General features: G+C 45.2%; 1 protein-coding gene across 2 annotated transcripts in view; it reads left to right on the top strand.

Annotated features, from left to right (window-relative positions):
* The window catches only part of LOC141255692 (Y+L amino acid transporter 2-like), a 76,018-nt gene that overhangs the window by 45,556 nt on the left and 4,209 nt on the right, over positions 1 to 26,253 (top strand). For both annotated transcript variants that reach the window (XM_073671117.1, XM_073671116.1), the window contains exons 8-9: positions 14,147 to 14,296; positions 15,870 to 16,053. In XM_073671117.1, coding sequence (XP_073527218.1) covers positions 14,147 to 14,296; positions 15,870 to 16,053 — 334 coding nt within the window. The remainder of the gene's footprint in view (positions 1 to 14,146; positions 14,297 to 15,869; positions 16,054 to 26,253) is intronic.

Below are 26,253 nucleotides of genomic sequence, written 5' to 3' on the forward strand. Positions count from 1 at the left end.
AATGTACAATTTTCATAGTCATGAAAATACTGAAAAATCTTTAAATGAGAAGGTGTGTCCAAACTTTTGGTCTGTACTGTATATGTAACCAAAGGCACTGAGCCAATATTAAATATATACAAGAGTGTCCTCTTCTGCTGTGATGGTGACCAGCCCAGACATATGCTTTGGTAAGCCCAATGGGTGTCATATCATTGATCTGTGAGCGTTACAGATGTGCTTGTTACACATGTAAAAGAATCCTAAACCCTTAAACACTTCAAGACCAGGCCATTTTCCCTCCTTTCATGAACAAGGTGTCTTTATTTTTGGAAGGTAAAAAGGAAATAAATGTCCATTTTTTTATTTTCTTTCCTTTTTTTTTACCATAAATGACAACAGAAAGGTACTTTTTTTGTTTTTTTATTTTTTTTACCTTTGCAATTATATTTAAGAATCAGACATAACTTTTTTTCATGTGGAACCGGGGATACAGCGATTGGATTGGTTTTTTAAATGTTTTATCTTTTTTTTGCCTGCTTTTTTCATTAATTTTTTGGTTTATATTTATTTTTTTATTAGTTTATTTCATTTATTTTACATATTGCATACCCCATATGGGGGGCATTTCAACATTTAAATACATTTTTAATATTTCCCCTTTAACTGGAGCTGGACATTATTAGCTCCAGATACTGGCCAAATTTAGCCTCTTGCTTGAACTGCTGAACCGATTTGGGACTGCTAAACCTCGGCAGCTCCTTCTTCTTCCCAACATCACATGATTGCTGGGTCCAGAGGTCTTCATATACTGTATATACAATGCTCATTCAGTGCTGCAAATACAGCAGTCAGGAAGACAGAGATAGTAAAAAGCCACTCCTGCCTTCTCTGCAGTGAGTTCAATTGTCTCCTGGCTCCTGCAGTTGCACCATATTGATGAAGCTGCTGACTCTGCATGATGATCTAAAATGTTTTGCAGAGTAATATGCGGACTATTCTGCCATTTTCAGTTGGTTAGTGGTCCGGAAGTAGTTAATTTGTTCACAGATAAGCAGTGTGAAAGTTTTATTGCCTTTAAATTGAGAGCCCTCACTATTTCTGGATCAGATTTCTTAGATCTTGTGATATACTATAAATCCTTTGGACAATTTACCGTAAGGCTATGTGCCCACGATGCAGAAATGAAGCAGAAAATTTCTGCTTCGTTTCTGCATGTCCTTGCCTGGAAAAACGCATGCGGAATTTCACACGCGTTTTTCGTGCGTTTTTGATGCGTTTTGCACATGTGGAATAGCCTTGCGTTTTTCTAATGCATTGAAGATGGTAATTCCGCATGCGTAAACGCACAAATAATGGACATGCTGCGGAATTTTCTGCACATCAAAAACGCTGCGGAAAAATCCACATCATGGGCATTGAAATTGCGGATTTAGATTGGGGACCATGGGAGAAGGCTTACCAAGCGTTTTTCAAGCGTTTACATTGCAAAAATTCTGTATCAAAAACGCTTGAAAAACGCATCGTGGGCACGGACCCTAAGTCCTTGGTTAAATGTGTCGAAAACTCATAATGTGATAAATTTGTATAGAATTTTTTTTTCAATTCCATACTTTTTTTTTGTTTTGGTTGAAAGATTCATGAACAATCATATACAGTAAGTAACTTTGTGTGCATCAAAGCTTATGACCTGGATTCACTATGGCGGAAACCAAAAAATCCCATCATTGCAGATATCCTGCAGGGTGTAATTTGCAACCAAATGTGCAGTTTATTCCCAGATTATCAAATATCATGAATTTCATTCATTAAATCTATTGTGAAATAGGCTTACATAATAAAGGTCAGTCTCAAAGCAGAAGTGGTGATGCACATGAAAGTAACAAACGCAGAAGTGGCACAAAGTGTCTAGTGGATGGAGTTTTTACTTAGTGTTGTTTTGACATGGATGATTTTTTCTTACAAGATTTAAAATGCAATACCTGACAGTTATAGAGTAATGACAATAAATGTCTTAATACAAATGGATGGTACTGTGCTGTCACTAAAGTCTGGACACATATGCAAAAATACAGTGGTGTGAGAAAGTGTTTGCCCCCTTCCTGATTTCTTATTCTTTTGCATGTTAGTCACACTTAAATGTTACAGATCACAAAACAAATTTAAATATTAAGCAAAGATAACACAAGTAAACACAAAATGCAGTTTTTAAATTAAGATCTTTATTACTAAGGGAAAAAGAAATCCAAACCTACAAGGCCCTGTGTGAAAAAGTGATTGCCCACTAAACCTAATAACTGGTTGGGCCACCATTAGCAGCAACAACTGCAATCAAGCGTTTGCGATAACTGGCAATGAGTCTTTTACAACTCTCTGGAAGACTTTTGGCCCACTTATCTTTGCAAAATTGTTGTAATTCTGCCACATTAGAGGGTTTCCAAGCATGAGCCGCCTTTTTAAGGTCATGCCACAGCATCTCAGTTGGATTAAGGTCAGGACTTTGAGTAGGCCACTCAAGTCTTAATTTTGTTTTTCTTAAGCCATTCATACGTGGACTTGCTGTTATGTTTTGGATCATTGTCCTGCTGCATAATCCAAATCCGCTTCAACTTGAGGTCACGAACAGATGGCCAGACATTCTCCTTCTGTATTTTTTAGTAGACAGCATAATTCATGGTTCCATTTACCACAGCAAGTCTTCCAGGTCCTGAAGCAGCAAAACATCCCCAGCCAATAACACTGCCACCACTATATTTTACTGTTGGTATGATGTTCCTTTTCTGAAATGCTGTGTTACTTCTATGCCAGATGTAATGGGACATACACGTGGGCAGCACGGTTGCTCAGTGGTTAGCACTGCAGCCTTGCAGTGCTGGGGTCCTGGGTTCAAATCCCACCAAAGACAACATCTGCAAAGAGTTTGTATGTTCTTCCTGTATTTGTGTGGGTTTCCTCCTGCACTCCAAAGACATACTGAATTTGGATTGTGAGCCCCATTGGGGACAGCAATAATAATAATGTACCGTATTTTTCGGACTATAAGACTCACTTTTTTCCTCCAAAATTTTGGAGGAAAATGGGGGGTGCATCTTATAGTCCGAATGTTGGGGGGGGTGTATATATATGTGGGGTGTGGGGGGAGCGGTAGCGGTGGAGGAGCGGGGCACAGGAGGCAGCAGCCGCCCGCTGCAGCCTACACTGTCCCCGCTGCTAAAGAAAATGAATATTCACTGCTCCCCACGCCCATGGGCATGGGGAGCACTGAATATTCATGCTCCTTAATAGCGGCGCACAGTGTAGCCCCGTTGCGGCTCCTGCTGCTGCCGGAATCGCCTGTTCCCGCTGTTAAAGGGCATGAATATTCAACCTCTCTCCACGCCCATGGGCGTGTGGAGGGGGTGAATATTCATGCCCTTTAATAAGCGGGCACACTAGATAGCCGGCAGCTGCAGGAGCCGCAGCGCGGCTACGCTGTGTGCCGGCTATGAAGGAGAGTGAAGTCACTGCTCCCTGCGCACACAGTCCCGGCGTGGGGAGCAGTGACTTCCGGCAGCTGATCTGTCCTTGTGCGCCGCGCATGGCAGTGATGTCATGCGCGGCTCACATGGAGAGATCAGTGCAGGCAGACAGGACGCAGCGCTGGAGGAGAGAAGAAAGGTGAGTAGGAGTGTTTATTTTTTTTTTTATGTGGAGCATGATGGGGTTTAGGGGTGCCATGCATACCAGGATGGGGTTTAGGGGTGCCATGCATACCAGGACAGGGATGAGGGGTGCCATGCATACCAGGACAGGGATGAGGGGTGCCATGCATACCAGGACGGAAGGGTTCCATGCATACCAGGATGGGGATAGGGATGATGTATAAAAGGAAGGGGGGGGGGCATATATACCAGGATGGGGGATATAGTCAGAATTTGGGGACATTACCCCTATACCAGTGTCAGCAGAAGACCCCCTCCCCCTTAAAAGTGCATCCTGACCACATTTTTTGCTTAATTTTTTTTTTTTTCCTCCTCTAAAACCTAGGTGCGTCTTATGGTCTGGTGCGTCTTATAGTCTGAAAAATACGGTATGTAAAGCACTGTGGAATATGATAACACTAAATAAGCAATGCATAATAAATAAATAATAAAATACACCTTCCAAAAAGTTTAACTTTTGTCTCGTCAGTCCACAGACGAGACTGATGGGAGTATCCTCCCAAAAGTCTTGGCAATCATCAAGACGTTTTCTGGCAAAACTGAGATGAGCCTTTATGTTCTTTTTGCTCAGCAGTGGTTTTCGTCTTGGAACTCTGCCATGCATGCCATTTTTGCCCAGTCTCTTTCTTATGGTGGAGTCATGAACACTGACCCTAACTGAGGCAAGTGAGGCCTGCCGTTGTTTGGATGTTGTTGTGGGGCTTTTGTGACCTCTTGGATGAGTCGTTGCTGTGCTCTTGGGGTAAATTTGGTCGGCCGGCCACTCCTGTGAAGGTTCACCACCGTCTCATGTTTTTGCCATTTGTGGATAATGGCTCTCACTGTGGTTCACTGGAGTCCCAAAGCTTTAGAAATGGCTTTATAACCTTTTCCAGACTGATAGAGCTCAATTACTTTGTTTCTCATTTATTCCTGAATTTCTTTGGATCGCAGTATGATGTACAGGTTTTGAAGGATCTTTTTTTGTCTACTTCACTTTGTCAGGCAGGTCCTATTTAAGTGATTTCTTGATTGAGAACAGGTGTGGCAGTAATCAGGCCTGTGTGTGGCTAGGGAAATTGAACTCAGCTTTCCAAAGATGTGATAAACCACAGTTAATTTATGTTTAGAAAGGGAGGATCCCTTTTTAACACAGGGCCCTGTAGGTTTGGATTTCTTTTTCCTGTAATAATAAGGACCTTCATTTAAAAACTACATTTTGTGTTTACTTGTGTTATCTTTGTCTAATATTTACATTTGTTTTATGATCTGAAATATTTAAGTGTCACAAACATACAAAAGAATAAAAAATCAGGAAGGGTACAAACACGTTTTCACACCACTGTACATATTTTCAAAAAATGAAATTTATTAACAACATTTTATTCAATTGGAATATTAAATAACTTCTTTAACATGATTTCCATCATTTGCCATGGAAAGGTTGATGCGCTTTGCAAAATTCACGTGAACTCGATGTAATAAATTCACAGTGCCATCAATTTTAGCGCACATTCATTCTTTATGCGTTCAATCAAGTGTGTTACACCTTGTCCTTTAGCAGACACCTGAAAAAAGTCAAAGAGGCTAAGGTCAGGTGAACGAGTCGACCACTCCACATGACCACATCTTTTAATCCCATTAGGTAAATTGTCATTCAGCCAATCTCTTACCACCATGGCAAAATGGGTAGGGGCACCATCCTGTTGGAACCATCTCTCTCAACATGGCGAAATAAGTCTCACCAGTTACATGTTCATCGAAGAAGAATGGTCCCAACACATGAGCTTTCCACAAACCACACTACACCATAATTTTCTGTGCTCCTTGCTGTTTTGCATAATCAACAACATGTGGATTGCTTTGCGACAACGAACATCCTGTCTGTTAACCTCACCATTCACATAAAACAAAGCGTAATCGCTGAACAGCACAGAGTCTTCTTTGAAACTAATGTTTTCATCCAGTTTATTGGAAAACCATTCACACATCTCAAGTCATCTATCAGGGTCATCCTCTATTAAAAGATACAAGATTTGTAACTTGTACAGATGACATTTTTGCTCTTTTAAGATAGGACTGATGGTTGTTTTGGGAACACTTAGCTCCATGGATGTCCTACAAAGTGATTTTTTTTGGGGGGGCTAGTATATATTTTAACCATGACAAATTCTTTTGTATTGGATGATACATTTGGTCATTGAGAACGGGGTTTGTCCATGATAGTTCCCGTTTCTTTGAACTTTTTAACCACCTTTGCCAAGTGGAATCCTCCTTGGATGATGTGCATTAAATTCATCTGCTATCTTTTGATATGACCATCCTTCACGTCCACTGAGAAGAACCAGTACAATTCTTTCTTCTTTCGGCACAACCATATTTAATCTGTGGAGGGAAAAAAAAAACGATAATTAATGTGAATTCCTGTGTCCAGACTTTAAGGACGTCCTGTATAGAAGGATGTGATAGGATTGAGGACACACAGATCTTTCGTAAAGGAAATTTGTTTATTCACACATAAATATAAATGGAAAAATTTAATACAGAATCTGTATTACATATAGTGGCACCATATTAGCCTTAGGCTTGTTTCACGTCTGAGTGTCACAGTCTGAGCGCGGACCACAACATACGGACTGGCCACAGGTCTCTTCACCTGAATTCAGCAGTCTCATATGTAACTTTAAGGCTTGCGAGTTTGTGTCAGAAGACACGCGGCAAGTCTGTACATGGTGGTCTTTGCTCGGTCCATGACACACAAATTTGTGAATGTTGCCTAAGAATCGTGCCATGACTTTTTTCTCTCCTCAAAGACTCAGTTTGAATCCAGTATAGGCCTACAGCAAACATTTGGTGCTGAATTATGGTTCAATACGGCATGGATCTGTAATATTCTCATGGTTATGGTCAATAACTATCTTGTTTTAAGATAATTCAGATACAAAAATCAGAATGTTAAATGGGTTGTTCAGGCATACAATATTTCTGACGTATCACTTGGATAGGTCATCAATATCAGATTGGTGGGGGTCCAACACCCAGCAATCCCACCATTAAGCTGCTAGTTAAAGAGGACTTGTGACCAGGTCAAACGTGGACACATCTTGCTGTTTTATGCCTACTACTCTCCTGAGTATTCTTCTTTTTTAAATCCACAATACAGTTCTAGTGATATGGGCCTTTTCACTTTGAGAAATCAATATTTAAACTACTGGGGGTAAAAAATAAATGGGAGGAAATAAACTACATATACATATAATACATAGTGTATATGTAGGACTCTCCATTTTCAGCTATGAAACTATAATATTAGCAGAGAAATTGTATAGTAGTCAGTGTGGTCACTTCATTCTGAGTCTTCTATCCTTTGGATTACGATATCGGAGAGAGAGTGAGACACAGGACAGGATGTGTGTCAAACAAGCTCTAAACTTTATTACAAAGCATGGGTTTTATATCCACCCTGAAGGCAGGAAACGGATTTACCATATATGGTTTGATTATATAATTTTAGCACACAAAGACTAACTTCTATTCTTGTGCTTGTGTTGAAACATTCAGTCGGACACATTGAATTAGACACATTAAATCAGATACATTCTGATGACTGGCAAGGACGCATTATTGATTCAAGAAGGAACATTTATAGCTGGTGTTTTTCTTTTGACCTAAAGTAACTTTCAGACTTATATAGCATAGATGGGGCCTTTGAACTTAAGGGGCCTCATCTTCTGCTATAACATTCCATCCTTTTGTTCCTTCATTTATCAATACGAATCTCTATGTTTTCTTTTAGTACAACGCTGAATACACATTAGAAAAGCTTAAAAACCAAATAAACCGCAAGACACATTAGCAAAACCTGTAAAATAGCTTGTACTATACCAGCCAACCACCCACCGATACCTTTAAACCAATTTGCGGGATTTAGAAAGGAAAATCTCTGTGTGGAATTATTGGCCAAAGTATCTGAACAGTTCACCCAAAAGTTTATCTCTTCCCATGAGACTGGAACAGCGAGAAAGGGTATGCTAGTGGACGTCACAGGGGCATGTGTACATATCCAACAGTTAGCAATGGTCTGGTTTTGCTCCTTTAGTCCATCGATTAGAGCAAGATGGTGTTTAATGAATCTATTGTCGTCTCCATCTGTGGTGCTCAACCTAGTCCATGCACCTGTGGTTGTAAGTATGCAGGTAAGTATAAACAATGTCATCATTCTTTGTCCGCTGGTTCTCCTAGTATCTTTTTGCAATGGGATGCGTGGATCCAGGCCTCTTTTCCCTCTAGCTTAACGGCTGTACTTGTGGTCAGCAGAACTTGAAAGGGTCTGTCAAACCGTGGATCTAGGCTTTTCCTCACGTGTCTTTTTATAACCACCCAGTCTCCAGGTTGCAGCGTATGGCTGCTAGAGTCTTGATCTGGATCTGGAAGAGAACTGAAGACATTATCATGTACTTGCTTAATCTTTTTGTGTAAAGCCCTTACGTAGGAACTTAGCACATGGTTGTTCATTTCTAATGCTTGCGGATAGAAACACCCTAGGCTGGGTACGTTGCCAAACAATATCTCATATGGGGAGAGTCCAGTCTTTCTATTGGGCGTGTATCTTACTGAAAGCAGAGCAAGCGGTAAACAGTCCGGCCATGGTTTTCCTGTCTCAGCCATGGCTTTCTGAATTTTTAATTTCAATGTCCCATTCAGTCTTTCCACTTTACCACTACTTTGTGGGTGATATGGGGTGTGGAATGCTTGTTGAATTCCTAGAGCTGACATGACTTCATTCATTATTTCACCTGTGAAGTGTGTACCTCTGTCACTCTCAATTACCTCTGGTACCCCATACCTGCAAACCACCTCCGCAAGCAGTTTCTTTGCGGTTGCCGCAGCCGTGGCTTTGGCAATCGGGAAAGCCTCTGGCCATCCTGAGAACAAATCAATACAGACCAACACATATTCCCATGATCCTGACTTTGGCAGCTGAATATAATCAATTTGCAGTCTCGAATGGATAGAGGGGCCGGGGGGTGTGTTTGGGTGGTGTTTTAACTACTCTACCCTGATTATGTGTAGCACATATCATGCACCCTTGTACCAGGTTTTCAATACAGGTGGAGAATCCTGGTGCCACCCAATGTTTCTGCATCACACTCATCACATCCGTTTTAGATTGGTGTGTCGGCCCATGTAGTATCTGGGCAGCTGCTGGGTACAGTGCCCTTGGAAGGCATCGTCGTGTCCCTTTCCCCCATACCCCATTTGCTTCATTCAGGCATGCACCTTCCTTTAACCACTTATCAACCTCCTCCTTTTGAGCCTGAGCCTGCATTTGGGATAAGATGTCCTCCGACACAAAGGGGTTTTTAGGGGCACTTAGCTGACGTACTGTTGACCCTTGTTGCGGCTTACAGGCTGCTGTTTTTGCCGCTGCATCTGCCATCGCGTTACCTCTGCTTACCTTGTCGGTGCATCTGGTATGTGCTCTTACCTTTATGACAGCTACCTTTTTGGGTAGTTGTAGTGCATCAATTAACTTCTGGACCGCATCAGCATTCTTAATGGGGTGTCCTGCTGCCGTCAGGAAACCTCTTGACTTCCATATGGGACCAAAATCATGCGATATACTGAATGCGTACCTAGAATCTGTGTAAATATTAACAATACTACCTTCCGCTAGTTTACAGGCCTCGGTTAGGGCCCTAAGTTCAGCTTCTTGAGCCGATTGGTGTGGGAGCATTGGTTCTGCCTTGATTACTGCATTGAGGGAGACAACTGCATATCCAGTATGGAAGGTACCTGAATCGTCATGATGACGGGATCCATCTACAAAAAATTCAAAATCTGCATTTTGCAATTCATGTTCAAATACAGTAGGTAAACCTGCCGTTTCTTGTGCCATCATTTGTACACAGTCATGAGGAACTTCCTCTCTTGGATCTTCCTTAAAAAGCGCAGTACCTGACTCCTCCTTTAGATCCGAGAGAGGTAACAAAGTTGCTGGGTTCAGAGTAGTACACCTCTGTAAAGAAACATTGGGAGGCATTAACAGTGCACATTGTAACCTAAGATGACGTGCTGCTGAGAGGTGAGCGGGTTGCACTTGGTTCAATATAGTGTAGACATCATGAGGTGTTAGAACGGTGAGCGGGTGGTCAAGAACAATGTCTGCGGATTTATGGAGTAATAGTCCAACAGCATGCAGAGCACGTACGCAGGATGGTGCACCTCTGGCTACCGCATCTAATCTGCCACTAAAATAGGCAACAGGTCTCTGATTATCACCGTGTGTTTGAGTTAAAACTTCTGCTGCATGTCCAGCTTGCTCATGAAGGTACAGAGTAAATGGGAGCTCATAATTAGGGGTACCCAAAGCTGGAGCGGCCAAAATACGGTTCTTGAGAGAATAAAAACAGTCTATTGCCTCTGATGTTAGTACAAAAGGTGTTGGAGTAAGACAGTCATAGAGGGGCTGCATTAAAACAGAGACGACATGAATCCACTGTCTGCAATAGGAGACCAGTCCAAGAAAAGTTCTGAGGGCTGCAACATTAATGGGGACGGTGAATGCCTGTACTGCTAGTTTACGTGCATTTGTCAAATGACGAGCTCCTGGTGTAATGCAATGTCCCAAAAAGGTGACTGAAGATTTACAAAACTGAAGCTTATCTTTCGATGCCTTGCAGCCAGCGCGATAGAGAAACAACATAAGCGATATAGTTGCACTATGACATTGTTTCCTGGAGGGGGCACAAATGAGCAGGTCATCGACATATTGCAAAACAACGATATGTGGTTCAGACCATCCCTCCAGTATTTCCTGCAGACTTGCAGTGTACATTGTGGGTGAATTCTGGGCACCCTGTGGCAACACTGTCCATGTATATTGACTGCCCTGGAATGTGAAAGCAAACAGGTACTGGCAGTCAGGATGTAATGGTACACTGAAAAATGCATTTGCCAAATCGACCACTGAAAAACAAAGAGAGTTAGAAGGTATCTGTGACAGAAGAGTATGCGGGTTGGGCACAACTGGTGTTAGAAGTTCTGTGGCTTTGTTAACCAACCGGAGGTCATGGACCATTCTATATGCGGCTGGTTGTCCTGGCACGCTCTTTTTCTTTACTGGGAACAGGGGAGTGTTGCAAGGGGACTGGGTTTTGACTAGGACTCCTCTCTGTAGTAATTTTTGGACTTGCTGGGCTATGGCATTCTCCTGAGCCGAGCTAAGGGGATACTGCTTCTGTTGAGGCAAGATTGCTCCTGGTTTTAATTTTACCATTACTGGTTGAACTCTTAACCTACCAACATCTGTTTTGTCTGAGGCCCAAAAATCATGTGGCACAGCCTGCTCTAATATCGGGGGAAACTCATTTGTCTCTTCTATGCTGGCAATATCTAGTGACATAATTTTGCAAAGGGTACTTGGTTTTAAACCTGGGGTCATGGTCACAGTGCCATCGGGATGATACTCTATATGTGCTTGTAATTGGGACAACACATAATTTCCCAAAAGATTACATTGGCCTCGGGGCGATACCATGAGCTGGCTATGTACAGTAGCTCCTTGAATTTGCAGGGGAATTCTTTTAGTGACAGGGAGCAGGACAGACGGGGAATTGAAGGGGGTGGCAATGACATGATGTGAAAAATCAGTGTCAGTGTATGGCCAATCACCTTGCGTAATTACTGAATTGTCGGCCCCCGTATCTACTTGGAAATCGATTTCATGTCCCCCTGGTAGGTTCACCTGCACTATACAACTGGGAGTTGGGGGTAAGGAGATGAGGGGGTTCATGTGCAAGCTACCCTCATCCTATGGGGGCGTTGTTTGGTCAGCTGGAGGACCCGTACTCTGAGCATTTGGATACGGGTTGGTCCTACAGTTCTTTCTAAAATGTCCTGGCTTTTTACATCCGTAACACAGTTTCTGTCCTCCTCCTTCAGTCCGTCCTCTGCCTCTGTTGTTTCTGGGGGTCGTCTCTACTATACGTATTCTGGCAGCTCTTTTTGCCTGCGCTATGTCATGTTGTGCCCCCTGAGCTATTCTAGCTAAATCTTCTGCCTTCACTGATCTCCAGTCCGGTCTACTTGCTTTTACCTTCTCTGCAATCTCTTTCTTTAGTCCATTCATGAAAGCACTTGCTAATACCCTCTCACTAGTCTTATTCCCGGGGTTGAACCCCATTTCTGACCAGGTTTTCTTTAGTGCATAGAAATAATCCTTAGGATCTTCCTCCTTCCCCTGCACTCTATCTTCTAGTGTAACTTGCTTTTCTGCTTGCCTGTCTTGACATGCTTTTACCAACGCTGCTGCGAATAGGACTCCAGCTGCTGCATCATTAGATTCTGCATCTACGGGTCCGGTCCTATTGGCATACTGTTTTTTTGGCTCATCTATCAACCTATCATAGCGGGCTTCATCTGCCAATTTTCCCTTAATTACCCCCTGCAGATCTATTCTAGTGGCATGGTACGTATCCTGTATGGTGGTGATCATTCTAGCGAAACCCATAGGGGACTGGGATGGGTCTGGCAGCTGGGAGATCAGTGCCAACTGCTCTGAGGGACTCCATGGTCTATACATTAACATTGTACGAGCTTCCTGACCTGGAACCACTGCATCCCCCCCTGTTGCTGCTGCTGCTGCTGCTCCTGGTGCTCCTGGCACAACTACCGTCCTCATTGGGAATAGACTAGCTGGGGGGGGTCTCGGTCCTCCACATGTCTACTGTCAAGGGGTTCTGCTGTCCACATCTGGGGCAAACCCAACAATTGGGTTCCTGAGAATTCTGATACTGGGTGGGGGTGACGTCGGGGGCGGACAGAGAGGAAAATCTGTCATTCCGGTTTTTGTCAGTCTGTAACGTCCGTCTCCTAATTCTTCAATTTTTCCTTCAAAATAAGCACATGCATTCATCCATACATCCACTGTCCCTAACAGTCCCTTTTCTTTCAGCCATCCATGATAGGAGTTAAAGAAGGATTTCCATTTCTCTCCGTTCATCTCTCCATTCTCATTCATTCCCGCTTTACACAATATTTTGTCAATTCCAATCAGTGCCTGTTTCCCTTCTCTGCGCACCACTAAGTCTTTGGCTATAATGCCTTCCTTGGCATTTTGGTTCCCCATACCTAGAAGAGACTCCTCAGTCACTTAGACAATGGTCACTTAGACAATGGGCCACAAAGGTTTCTGAACCATTCCACTACTAGCCTCTCTAGGACTTATACGCCAGCCAGAAAAACAGACCAAAAACATCAATCCCGGGACACATCCACAACACAATCATCGGATCCATACTTTCATTCTTAAATTCTCCAAAGGATAGAAGGCAGGACTGATCTGAGGGGATTCTACTGGTTCAAAGGGACCTGAGCCAGACAACAATCTGTGAATTACCTGGGGAGCCGACCGCTCGGGGGTGAGGGAGTCTCTTCTATGCAGTGATATAATTAGGTAGAATATAACAGTTATTCTTACCTCAGCGCTGTATATATCACCAACAGAGAGCTTCGCTCGTCCCACGTCTCGGACCGGTCGAGCACCCCTGGGTAGATTAACTCAAGGTCCCTGTTCGAGGCGCCAGCTGTCGTCACTTCATTCTGAGTCTTCTATCCTTTGGATTACGATATCGGAGAGAGAGTGAGACACAGGACAGGATGTGTGTCAAACAAGCTCTAAACTTTATTACAAAGCATGGGTTTTATATCCACCCTGAAGGCAGGAAACGGATTTACCATATATGGTTTGATTATATAATTTTAGCACACAAAGACTAACTTCTATTCTCGTGCTTGTGTTGAAACATTCAATCGGACACATTGAATTAGACACATTAAATCAGATACATTCTGATGACTGGCAAGGACGCATTATTGATTCAAGAAGGAACATTTATAGCTGGTGTTTTTCTTTTGACCTAAAGTAACTTTCAGACTTATATAGCATAGATGGGGCCTTTGAACTTAAGGGGCCTCATCTTCTGCTATAACATCAGTAAAAATAGTTTGGCTTAGACCACTTTCACATGTTCAGTATTTGGTCAGTATTTTACAACCACCTTTAGTATTTCATATAGCTCTGCATCTCTGTACAGCATGGGGCATATGTTTGATAATTAAGTCAATTATTTGGAAATAACTAATACTAAATGTTACTCCACACGGCCATGTGCACACATTGAGTATTTGAGTTTTTACTTCAGTATTTGGTGAGTTTTTACCTCAGTATTTGGTGAGTTTTTACCTCAGTATTTGTAAGCCAAAACCAGGAGGAGGGGAAAGGTATAATAGAAACACGTCACCACTGCTGTATTTATCACCCACTCCTGGTTTTGGCTTACAAAACACTGACCAAATACTGAGCGTGTGAACGTGGCCTAAATTGGAGAAAGGTTTAGACTTTAGTGTTTCAGAGAGTAGGTAGTACGTCTGGGTACCATGTGCTACAGGTAACATTGCAGTGATGCTATGCTGTCCCATTACAGGGTGCTATGGCTCTGGTGTACCTCTGTGTAGAAGACATCTTCCAGCTCATTAATTACTACAGCTTCAGCTATTGGTTGTTTGTGGGCCTGTCTATTGCTGGTCAACTTTATTTGCGCTGGAAGGAGCCAGACAGACCACGACCCCTCAAGGTTAGTCTTGTCTAGATTTAGTATCTGCTTTTAGTGTTTTTCTGTCTTGCCCTTTCACCTCTATTCTGTCACATGAGCTTTTTTGTTTTTGTTGTTGTATTCTCTCATACCAACCTTTGTTCACCTCATCACAGATTTAATTTAGCCTAGAAGGCACTTAAGGGGCAGCTTAAAGGGGTTGTTCCCTGTTAGATAATGTTCAGACACAGCAGCAGTGAATTACAAAATAACAGACAAAGGAGTCTCCACCCCTTCTCCCGATGTCTGTCATTGGTTGCTGCACTGACGTCATGTCATCAGTGCTGCAGCCAATCAGTGAGCTCAGCGGCTCTGAAGGTATCATTCCGCCTACACTGACAGCGCCACTGAGATCACTGATTGGCTGCCGTACTGACGACGTGATGCCAATGCCAGACATCAAGAGAAGTGGTGGAGACTCAGCAGTAGACCTGGGGAAGGTGAGTACAGCGTAGTTTGTTATTTTATAACATACTGCAGCCAGGGCCGAACATTATCTGAAAATTAACAACCCCTTTAAGGTTTTTTTTTTTTGACAGCCTAAGCCTCCAAGATACTTAGACACAGTTGAACATTGGTCATATCTGCCAATCTATTCCCTGTTTTTTGATTGATGTTGGTGATTTTTTAATATATTTGAATAAAAAGAATGTTTTTATCATAATAAATTCTCTTCTTGTTTGTTGTGCCGATTTGTCCGGGCCCAACATAGTGTTGAAATACTTACCCCTTTGTGAAGAGTATTGATTTATTTTGGACATTGGTGATTACGATTTCAGAAGAAGTAGGAAACTACCCAATATGTAATGTGTCCTGACGCCTCTCCAATGTCAGATGTTAAGGGAAAGAAAAGTCAGGCATGTTGAATTTCAACATTACTGATCCTCTTTTATGATGGGTAATACCTTTAGCTGCCGCTTAGTCCATTCTCTCTATTGAGGACACGTGCATACTCAGTAGAGCCGAGCATGCATGTTTTTGGGGAGGTCAGGTGGAATAGCTGATAGCTATTTAAAGGGGTTTTCTAGTTTCCGAAAAATAGATCCAAATGCTTTAAAATAGCTGAAATAACAAATAGAGCAGGTACTCACCCTCCCAAGTCCAATGACTGCTCACTGCCGCGACTCGGGTCTCGGTATTTTGGCTGCAGTGGTGATGTCCCACTGACAGTGCCCATCATCACAGTAGCCAATCAGTGCACTCAGCACCTTGTGCTGTCTAACTTGGCTCATCTGCTGAGTTCAGTGGTTGGCTACAGCTGTTATGCGCGTTGTTGACATGACGTCACCGCTGCAGCCAATATACCGAGACACGAGCACCCGTAGGGAGCTGCCACTGGACTTGGGGAGGGTGAGTACCTGCTCTGTTTATTATTTTAGATATTTTAGAGCATTAAGGGGCCACTTTCCTGAAAGTGGAAAACCCTTTAAGGTGTATGGCATATTTAAGGTTATAATGAGATGAAGACCAGGTGCACTATCTCTCATGTAAATATCGCTCTATATTCTTGCAGTGCTGTCGCTGTCAGTGACCTTACTTTTCTCATCACTTACAGCTCAGCCTGATTTTTCCAGTAATATTTTGCCTATGCACTGTGTTCCTGGTGGCCGTTCCACTGTACAGCGACTTGATCAACTCTCTGATTGGAATAGCCATAGCACTGTCCGGTGTTCCTGTCTATTTCATTTTTGTACATATCTCAGAGGATAAGAAACCAGAATGGCTACGACGCTTTGCAGGTATGACTTCTCACATTTTCAGATTCCAGATCTTTTAATCAGCAGTGCAGACATTTGAAACACAAGATGTGGTAGCCACGTAGGTGCTTGGCTTGTTAGTCACAGCATGTTGCAATGTGACTGTACAGGTTTATAGATTGGCTCAAAGAATGTTCATGGGAGTCTGCAGTGTATAAACTAGCCCGGTGACCAGCCAACAACCAGGCAAACATGTATGTATCATAGATTGCATCTTTACATGGGCAGAACAACATTTTACATTTTTTGTTAATAGCACATTCCCTCATGTATGCAGGGGGTGTCCTGCCGACAATAATGCAAACTCTATGGGGATGTACAATTAAATTGTCACTTTGTACATTCACCATAATTGCCACATTTACTATACTGCATATAGAAATTCAGTGAGCGCCAATTAATTTGCTATATTGTCAATGGACGCGCATTACCTACAGATTCTCTCCCCATGTAAATGGGACCAAATGCATTGTGCATCCTAAGCCAGGACAGATAATTATTCACATATAGAATTAGATCCGTAAATATTTGGACAGGGACAGAATCTTTGTGATTTGGGCTCTGCATGCAACTATTTTTTTTATTTAATATGAAACAACTGAGATGCAAATGAAGTTTAGACTTTCAGGTATAATTAAAGGGGATTTTTCAACAAAGCCTCCTCATTTCAGGGTCTCAAGAGTAATTGGACAAATTATCTTTCAATTAATAAAATGTTAATTTTTAATACTCTGTAGAGAATCCTTTGCAGGCAATGACTACCTGAAGTCTGGAAGCCATGGATGTCACCAAACGCTCGATTTCCTCCTTTGTGATGCTTTGCCGGCGTTTACTGCAGTTGACTTCAGTTGTTGCTTGTTCGTGGGCCTTTATGCCTTTAGTTTTCTCTTAGCATGTGAAATGCTGCTCTATGGGGTTAAGATCTGGTGACTGACTCGACCATTGCAGAATATTTCACTTCTTTGCCTTAAACTCCTGGGTTGCTTTCACAGTACAGTACAGACCAAAAGTTTGGACACACCTTCTCATTTAAAGATTTTTCTGTATTTTCATGACTATGAAAATTGTACATTCACACTGAAGGCATCAAAACTATGAATTAACACATGTGGAATTATATACTTAACAAAAAAGTGTGAAACAACTGAAAATATGTCTTATATTCTAGGTTCTTCAAAGTAGCCACCTTTTGCTTTGATGACTGCTTTGCACACTCTTGGCATTCTCTTGATGAGCTTCAAGAGGTAGTCACCGGAAATGGTTTTCACTTCACAGGTTTGCCCTGTCAGGTTTAATAAGTGGGATTTCTTGCCTTATAAATGGGGTTGGGACCATCAGTTGTGTTGTGCAGAAGTCTGGTGGACACACAGCTGATAGTCCTACTGAATAGATTGTTAGAATTTGTATTAGGGCAAGAAAAAAGCAGCTAAGTAAAGAAAAACGAGTGGCCATCATTACTTTAAGAAATGAAGGGCAGTCAGTGCGAAAAATTGGGAAAACTTTGAAAGTGTCCCCAAGTGCAGTTGCAAAAACCATCAAGCGCTACAAAGAAACAGGCTCACATGAGGACCACCCCAGGAGAGGAAGACCAAGAGTCACCTCTGCTTCTGAGGATAAGTTTATCCGAGTCACCAGCATCAGAAATCGCAGGTTAACAGCAGCTCAGATTAGAGACCAGGTCAATGCCACACAGAGTTCAAGCAGCAGACATATCTCTACAACAACTGTTAAGAGGAGACTTTGTGCAGCAGGCCTTCATGGTAAATAGCTGCTAGGAAACCACTGCTAAGGACAGGCAACACGCAGAAGAGACTTCTTTGGGCTAAAAAACACCAGGAATGGACATTAGACCAGTGGAAATTTGTGCTTTGGTCTGATGAGTCCAAATTTGAGATCTTTGGTTCCAACCACCGTGTCTTTGTGCGACGCAGAAAAAGTGAACGGATGGACTCTACATGCCTGGTTCCCACCGTGAAGCATGGAGGAAGAGGTGTGATGGTGTGGGGGTGCTTTGCTGGTGACACTGTTGGGGATTTATTCAAAATTGAAGGCATACTGAACCAGCATGGCTACCACAGCATCTTGCAGCGGCATGTTATTCCATCCGGTTTGCGTTTAGTTGGACCATCATTTATTTTTCAACAGGACAATGACCCTAAACACACCTCCAGGTTGTGTAAGGGCTATTTGACCAAGAAGGAGAGTGATGGGGTGCTACGCCAGATGACCTGGCCTCCACAGTCACCAGACCTGAACCCAATCGAGATGGTTTGGGGTGAGCTGGACCGCAGAGTGAAGGCAAAAGGGCCAACAAGTGCTAAGCATCTCTGGGAAATCCTTCAAGATTGTTGGAAGACCATTTCCGGTGACTACCTCTTGAAGCTCATCAAGAGAATGGCAAGAGTGTGCAAAGCAGTCATCAAAGCAAAAGGTGGCTACTTTGAAGAACCTAGAATATAAGACATATTTTCAGTTGTTTCACACTTTTTTGTTAAGTATATAATTCCACATGTGTTAATTCATAGTTTTGATGCCTTCAGTGTGAATGTACAATTTTCATAGTCATGAAAATACCGAAAAATCTATAAATGAGAAGGTGTGTCCAAACTTTTGGTCTGTACTGTATGTTTTGGGTCATTGTCAATCTTTACTATGAAGCGCCATCCAATCATCTTGCTGCATTTGGTTGAATCTGAGAAGTATAGCCCTGTACACTTCAGAAATCATCCAGCTGCTTGTGTCTTCAATCACATCATTAATAAATACTAGTGACCAAGTGTCATTAAAAGTGTCATTAAAAGCCATGCATGCCCATGCCACTGAAGAGGGGAGCACAAGGGGTCGTTACCATCACGCTGTGTGCCGAAACTCTATTCTCTTCGCCCAATGCCCTCTCTAATATTAAGGACCGAGACAGGAGTGTGTGCTGCACTGGAGGATTTTCTGTACTCACTGTTATACCATCCATGGGACCGGAACCGACTTCAAACAAGACATGAGATCGTAGATCCGGGTTAACAGACTCACTTTTACTGTGCAATTCTACACACCGCTGCAGTATACAGATCAAGACAAGTTCTTTAGTTAGTGAAGTACCCTTGGTTATGTGCCTTTCCAGTGTTCGTTCTCGTCCTGTCCTGGGACCTCCAAAATGGAGGTGCCCGAGCAATGTTGTTGCAAAGCCTTCACTCTGCTTCAGCCCTCAGGTCCCGTTACCAGTTACCTGCCAGGCACCTGCCAGATTCCTGCTTGATACCTGCCTGATATCCGCTTACCTGCTTGCAAGCCTGCGGTCCGACGGTCTGCCTTCCGACACCTGTCAGTCTGTCTATGGACCAGCCTGCCCGCTCACCTGGGAGCGCTCACCTGCTACCTGCCTGCTAGCCTACCTGGAGGCTCTGCCGTCACTTGCCGTGACCACCTGCCTGTCCAGAGACTCTTGCCCGCTCACCTGGGAGCGCTCACCAGCCACCTGCCTGCTGTCCTTCTACCCAGAGACTGTCCCTGTCACTTGCCGTGACTACCTGTCCTTCTACCCAGAGACTGTCCCTGTCACTTGCCGTGACTACCTGCCCGTCTTCCCTGGGAGCCACCCGCTTCCTTACAAGGACCGCCCCCTTGTATAGTTGCTCAGAGGTTCCGCCTCCCAGACCCGTTACAGTTTGCTCGGGCCATGGAACCCGGTGGCACCCAAGCTCCCTCGCTCTCGGACCTACAGTGCAGACCAAAAGTTTGGACACGCCTTCTCATTTAAAGATTTTTCTGTATTTTCATGACTATGAAAATTGTACATTCACACTGAAGGCATCAAAACTATGAATTAACACATGTGGAATTATATACTTAACAAAAAAGTGTGAAACAACTGAAAATATGTCTTATATTCTAGGTTCTTCAAAGTAGCCACCTTTTGCTTTGATGACTGCTTTGCACACTCTTGGCATTCTCTTGATGAGCTTCAAGAGGTAGTCACCGGAAATGCTTTTCACTTCACAGGTGTGCCCTGTCAGGTTTAATAAGTGGGATTTCTTGCCTTATAAATGGGGTTAGGACCATCAGTTGTGTTGTGCAGAAGTCAGGTGGATACACAACTGATAGTCCTACTGAATAGACTGTTAGCTGCTTTTTTCTTGCCATAATACAAATTCTAAGTAAAGAAAAACGAGTGGCCATCATTACTTTAAGAAATGAAGGTCAGTCAGTCCAAAAAATTGGGAAAACTTTGAAAGTGTCCCCAAGTGCAGTTGCAAAAACCATCAAGCGCTACAAAGAAACTGTCTCACATGAGGACCGCCCCAGGAAAGGAAGACCAAGAGTCACCTCTGCTTCTGAGGATAAGTTTATCCGAGTCACCAGCCTCAGAAATCTTAGGTTAACAGCAGCTCAGATTAGAGACCAGGTCAATGCCACACAGAGTTCTAGCAGCAGACACATCTCTTCAACAACTGTTAAGAGGAGACTTTGTGCAGCAGGCCTTCATGGTAAAATAGCTGCTAGGAAACCACTGCTAAGGACAGGCAACAAGCAAAAGAGACTTGTTTGGGCTAAAGAACATTAGGAATGGACATTAGACCAGTGGAAATCTGTGCTTTGGTCTAGTGAGTCTAAATATGAGATCTTTGGTTCCTACCACTGTGTCTTTGTGCGACGCAGAAAAGGTGAACGGATGGACTCTACATGCCTGGTTTCCACTGTGAAGCATGGAGGAGGAGGTGTGATGTTGTGGGGGTGCTTTGCTGATGACACTGTTGGGGATTTATTCAAAATTGAAGGCATACTGAACCGGCATGGCTACCACAGCATCTTGCAGTGGCATGCTATTCCATCTGGTTTGCGTTTAGTTGGACCATCATTTATTTTTCAACAGGACAAGGACCCCAAACACACCTCCAGGCTGTGTAAGGGCTATTTGACCAAGAAGGAGAGTGATGGGGTGCTACGCCAGATGACCTGGCCTCCACAGTCAACAGACCTGAACCCAATCGAGATGATTTGGGGTGAGCTGGACCGCAGAGTGAAGGCAAAAGGGCCAACAAGTGCTAAGCATCTCTGGGAACTTCTTCAAGATTGTTGGAAGACCATTTCCGGTGACTACCTCTAGAAGCAAAAGGTGGCTACTTTTGGCTACTTTGAAGAATCTAGAATATAAGACATATTTTCAGTTGTTTAACACTTTTTTGTTAAGTATATAATTCCACATGTGTTAATTCATAGTTCTGATGCCTTCAGTGTGAATGTACAATTTTCATAGTCATGAAAATACAGAAAAATCTTTAAATGAGAAGGTGTGTCCAAACTTTTGGTCTGTACTGTATGTCATGAACTGTCCCGGCAGAGGTCCCAACAGGAGTCCTTCCTGAGTCACCTGCGGAATGTCAACTCTCGCCTGGACACTCTGACTGCTCCACCAGCAACCACTGCTAGTGTCATGACTCGCAACCCGTCAGCGCCGCTGCCCACCAATACCATGGTATCCTGCCCCGGACCCCGGCTTTCTGCACCTCCTCGCTTCGGAGGCGATCCCGCTCAAGCCCGGGGCTTCATAAACCAGTGCACCCTGCACTTTGAACTCCTGTCCCACCAGTTTATCTCCGACCGGGCCAAAGTAGCCTTCATTATGTCCCATCTCACGGGGGAGGCACTGGCTTGGCTAAATCCTCTATGGGAGAGAGGAGACATCCTGGTGTCCGACCTGCCAACCTTTCTCACGGCTTTCCGGAAAGTCTTCGACGAACCCGGACGGAAGACCTCATCCGCATCATCTCTGCTACGCCTCCATCAAGGAAATCTCACCGTGGGCCAATATGCCATACGGTTCCGTACCCTTGCTTCGGAGCTGCCCTGGGATAACGACGCCCTGGTGTCTGTCTTTTGGGAGGGTCTGTCCGGCCGTATTAAAGATGAACTCGCCGGTCGGGACATTCCTACCACTCTCGACGACTTAATAACACTTGCCACCCGGATTGACATCCGGTTCCAGGAGCGCGCCAAAGAGGTCACCCGTGAGAGGAGGTTTACACGTCTAGCCCCTACCTGTCACTTCTCCCGTTACTACCCAGGCGCACTCACCTGAGCCTATGCAGGTCGACCAGACCAAGATGGTCAAAACCCGTCAAGAGTTACGCCGAGCCGAGGGGAGCTGCTTCTACTGTGGCAGTAAGCAGCACCGGATCCGTTCCTGCCCGGAGAGGTTGGGAAATGCCTGTGTCTAGGATCGCTCAGAGAGGTCGTCCTAGACAAGAGTAAACCCTCTCCATCTCTGTTGCTGTCGGTCTCTATCATCTGCGGGGAGAACCGTTATTTTGAACTAGCCCAACTTGACTCTGGAGCTGCCGGAAATCTCATTTCTCAGTCTCTGGTAGAGAAATACCGCATTCCCACCAAACCTCTAGCTGTACCCTTATCTGTCACTGCCGTGGATGGGGGCCTCTTACCACATCCCATCCAACTCATCACCGAATCCATAACCCTGCAGGTGGGAATGCTGCACTCTGAGAGCATCTTCTTTCATGTTCTGCCTGGACTCTCTCACGCCCTCTTACTAGGCCTACCTTGGCTTCAGAGACATGCACCCATGCTTGATTGGCTGACCGGAGAGGTCCTTCGCTGGGGACAGGACTGCCATAAGACTTGTTTAGTTCCCGTCCATCCTGTCCGTCCTTCTCCTACTCCAGCCAATCTACCTGGTCTTCCGGCTCCTTATTGGTCGTATGCGGACGTCTTTAATAAAAAGGAGGCAGAGACATTACCCCCTCATAGACCATACGACTGCCCAATCGACCTGATGCCCGGCGCTACTCCTCCCCGTGGGCGCATTTACCCTTTGTCCGCTGCTGAGACCCGATCCATGTCAGAATATATTGAGGAGAATTTGGCCCGGGGATTCATCCGGAAATCTACTTCCCCGGCGGGAGCAGGCTTCTTCTTCGTCAAAAAGAAGGACGGCTCACTCCGTCCCTGTATAGACTATAGAGGCCTTAACCAGATCACGGTGAAGAATAAATACCCCCTTCCGCTCATTCCGGAATTATTTGACCGTCTGAGGGGGGCTAGAATCTTCACCAAGCTGGACCTCCGTGGGACGTATAACCTGGTCCGTATCCGTCAGGGGGATGAATGGAAGACGGCATTCAACACCCGGGACGGCCACTATGAATACATGGTAATGCCCTTCGGTCTCTGTAACGCTCCCGCCGTCTTTCAAGAGTTGGTCAATGACATCTTCCGGGATCTTCTCTACTCCTGCGTAGTGGTGTACCTGGACGACATCTTGGTCTTCTCTCCGGATCTCCCCACACACCGGAGGGATGTTCGTCAGGTTCTGCTCAGGCTCAGGCAGAACCACCTCTACGCTAAATATGAGAAGTGCCTCTTTGAGCAGACCTCGCTTCCGTTTCTGGGCTACATAATCTCTCAGACCGGCCTACGAATGGATCCTGAGAAACTGTCTGCCATCCAGAAGTGGCCCCGACCAGAGGGGTTGAAAGCTATTCAGCGGTTCCTGGGTTTCGCCAACTACTACCGCCTCTTCATACTGCACTTCTCTTCCCGGACTGCCCCAATCTCTGCGCTCACCCGTAAGGGCACTAATCCCAGGGAATGGCCGCCCGAAGCAGAGAAAGCCTTTCTTTCCTTAAAACAGGCTTTCTCTTCCGCCCCGGTGCTGCATCGTCCGGATGGCAACAAACAATTTTTCCTGGAAGTTGATGCCTCCTCCTCTGGAGCCGGAGCGGTACTTACCCAAAAGTCGCCTTCCGGAAGAATGGTAACTTGCGGCTTCTTCTCCAAACTCTTCTCCTCTTCTGAGCGCAATTATTCTATAGGAGATCGAGAGTTATTGGCCATTAAGCTGGCACTGGAGGAGTGGCGTTACCTGCTCGAGGGGGCTCTTCACCCGGTAATTATTTACACGGACCACAAGAACTTGGCTTACCTCCAGAGCGCCCAGAGACTTAACCCGCGCCAAGCCCGGTGGTCCTTGTTTTTTGCCCGCTTTGATTTCGTTCTTCATTTTCGCCCGGCAGACAAAAACATCAAAGCTGACGCCTTGTCCCGATCCTTCCTGGTGTCTGATCTAGAGGAGGAACCGAAGCACATCATTGATCCCACCAGAGTAATGCAGGTGGCTCCCGTGAATCTAAATCGTCTCCCTCCCGGTAAGACGTTCGTAACAGTATCTGATCGGAAGAAGGTCCTACTCAGGGGTCACTCGTCTAAGCTAGCTGGCCATGCCGGTCAGAAAAAGACCCTCCAGCTTATTACCCGGCATTACTGGTGGCCTACCCTGCACAAGGATGTAATAGACTTTGTTTCAGCCTGTGTGTCCTGCGCCCGCAACAAAGTTCCGAGACACCTGCTAGCCGGTCGCCTCCTTCCTCTTCCAGTACCTGCTGCCCCGTGGCAGCATATAGCTATGGACTTTATAACGGATCTCCCTGTCTCTGCCGGTTGTACGGTCATTTGGGTGGTCACTGACCGCTTTTCCAAGATGGCGCACTTCATTCCCCTGCCGGGTCTCCCGTCTGCACCCGAGCTGGCTAAAGACTTTATCTGCCACATCTTCCGTCTCCATGGCCTGCCCCTCCACATCGTGTCGGATCGTGGGGTTCAGTTAACCTCACGCTTCTGGAGAGCCACATGTAAGTTGCTTGACGTCACTCTGGACTTCTCCTCCGCTTACCACCCACAGTCCAATGGTCGAGTGGAGCGGATCAATCAGAACCTGACCAGTTACCTCCGGCACTTCGTTAATGCCCACCATTCGGACTGGGTGGATCTCCTACCATGGGCCGAGTTCTCTTACAATAATCACGAGAGCGAATCTTCCTCCAAATCCCCGTTTTTTGTAGTCTTCGGTCAGCATCCTCGGATCCCATTTCCCGTCTCCACCTCGGTGGACAATCCGGCTGCGGAATCTCTCGTTAGCGAATTCTCCTCCATTTGGGAGAGTACCCGATCCGCACTCCTTCAGTCGTCCGAGCGGATGAAAAAACACGCTGACAAAAAACGCCTGGATCCTCCACAATTCCGTCCTGGAGATAAAGTCTGGCTCTCGTCCAAGTATGTCCGGCTCAAGATTCCCTCCTACAAGTTAGGGCCTCGGTTCATCGGCCCACTGGAAGTTATCAAACAAATCAATCCGGTGGCCTATAAATTGAAACTCCCGGCCAACTTAAGGATCCCTAACTCCTTCCATGTATCTCTCCTCAAACCCGTGGTACTTAACTCTTTTTCCAAGTCTACAGGTACGCTCCCTGCTCCGGTTTCCGCTGAGAACGAGTTTGAGGTAGAGAACATTCTGGCCACCAAAAGGGTAAGAGGAAAAACCCTTTTTCTGGTAGATTGGAAGGGGTTTGGTCCTGAGGAGAGAACGTGGGAGTCCCAGGAGAACATCCATGCCCCTCTCATCCTTGATAAATTTCTCTCTGGCCTAAAAAAGGGGGGGCCTAAAGGGGGGGGTACTGTAGCGTCGGCGTCCCTGCCTCCTGCTAGGCAGGGACGCTGTTCCCCTCACCTCTCCGCTCCGTGCCCGGCGTCTTCCTCCCGCTCTGCTGGCAGCGCGCGCTGCTTCCCGGCCACGGTGCTTAGGGCGCGCGCGCGCACGCTCCCCCTCTCTTAAAGGGGCCTCGCGCGCCGTCCTAAGGAGTCCGCGGCCAATGGCCGGAGGACTTCACCATATATAAGGCACCTCCTCCAAAATGGAGGTGCCCGAGCAATGTTGTTGCAAAACCTTCACTCTGCTTCAGCCCTCAGGTCCCGTTACCAGTTACCTGCCAGGCACCTGCCAGATTCCTGCTTGTTACCTGCCAGTCACCTGCCAGATTCCTGCTTGATACCTGCCAGTCACCTGCCAGATTCCTGCTTGATACCTGCCTGATATCCGCTTACCTGCTTGCAAGCCTGCGGTCCGACGGTCTGCCTTCCGACACCTGTCAGTCTGTCTATGGACCAGCCTGCCCGCTCACCTGGGAGCGCTCACCTGCTACCTGCCTGCTAGCCTACCTGGAGGCTCTGCCGTCACTTGCCGTGACCACCTGCCTGTCCAGAGACTCTTGCCCGCTCACCTGGGAGCGCTCACCAGCCACCTGCCTGCTGTCCTTCTACCCAGAGACTGTCCCTGTCACTTGCCGTGACTACCTGTCCTTCTACCCAGAGACTGTCCCTGTCACTTGCCGTGACTAC

Source organism: Phyllobates terribilis, unplaced genomic scaffold (assembly GCF_046119375.1).
Source record: "Phyllobates terribilis strain yellow unplaced genomic scaffold, ASM4611937v1 Scaffold_1__5_contigs__length_1240528914, whole genome shotgun sequence".
Taxonomy (NCBI): Eukaryota; Metazoa; Chordata; class Amphibia; order Anura; family Dendrobatidae; genus Phyllobates; species Phyllobates terribilis.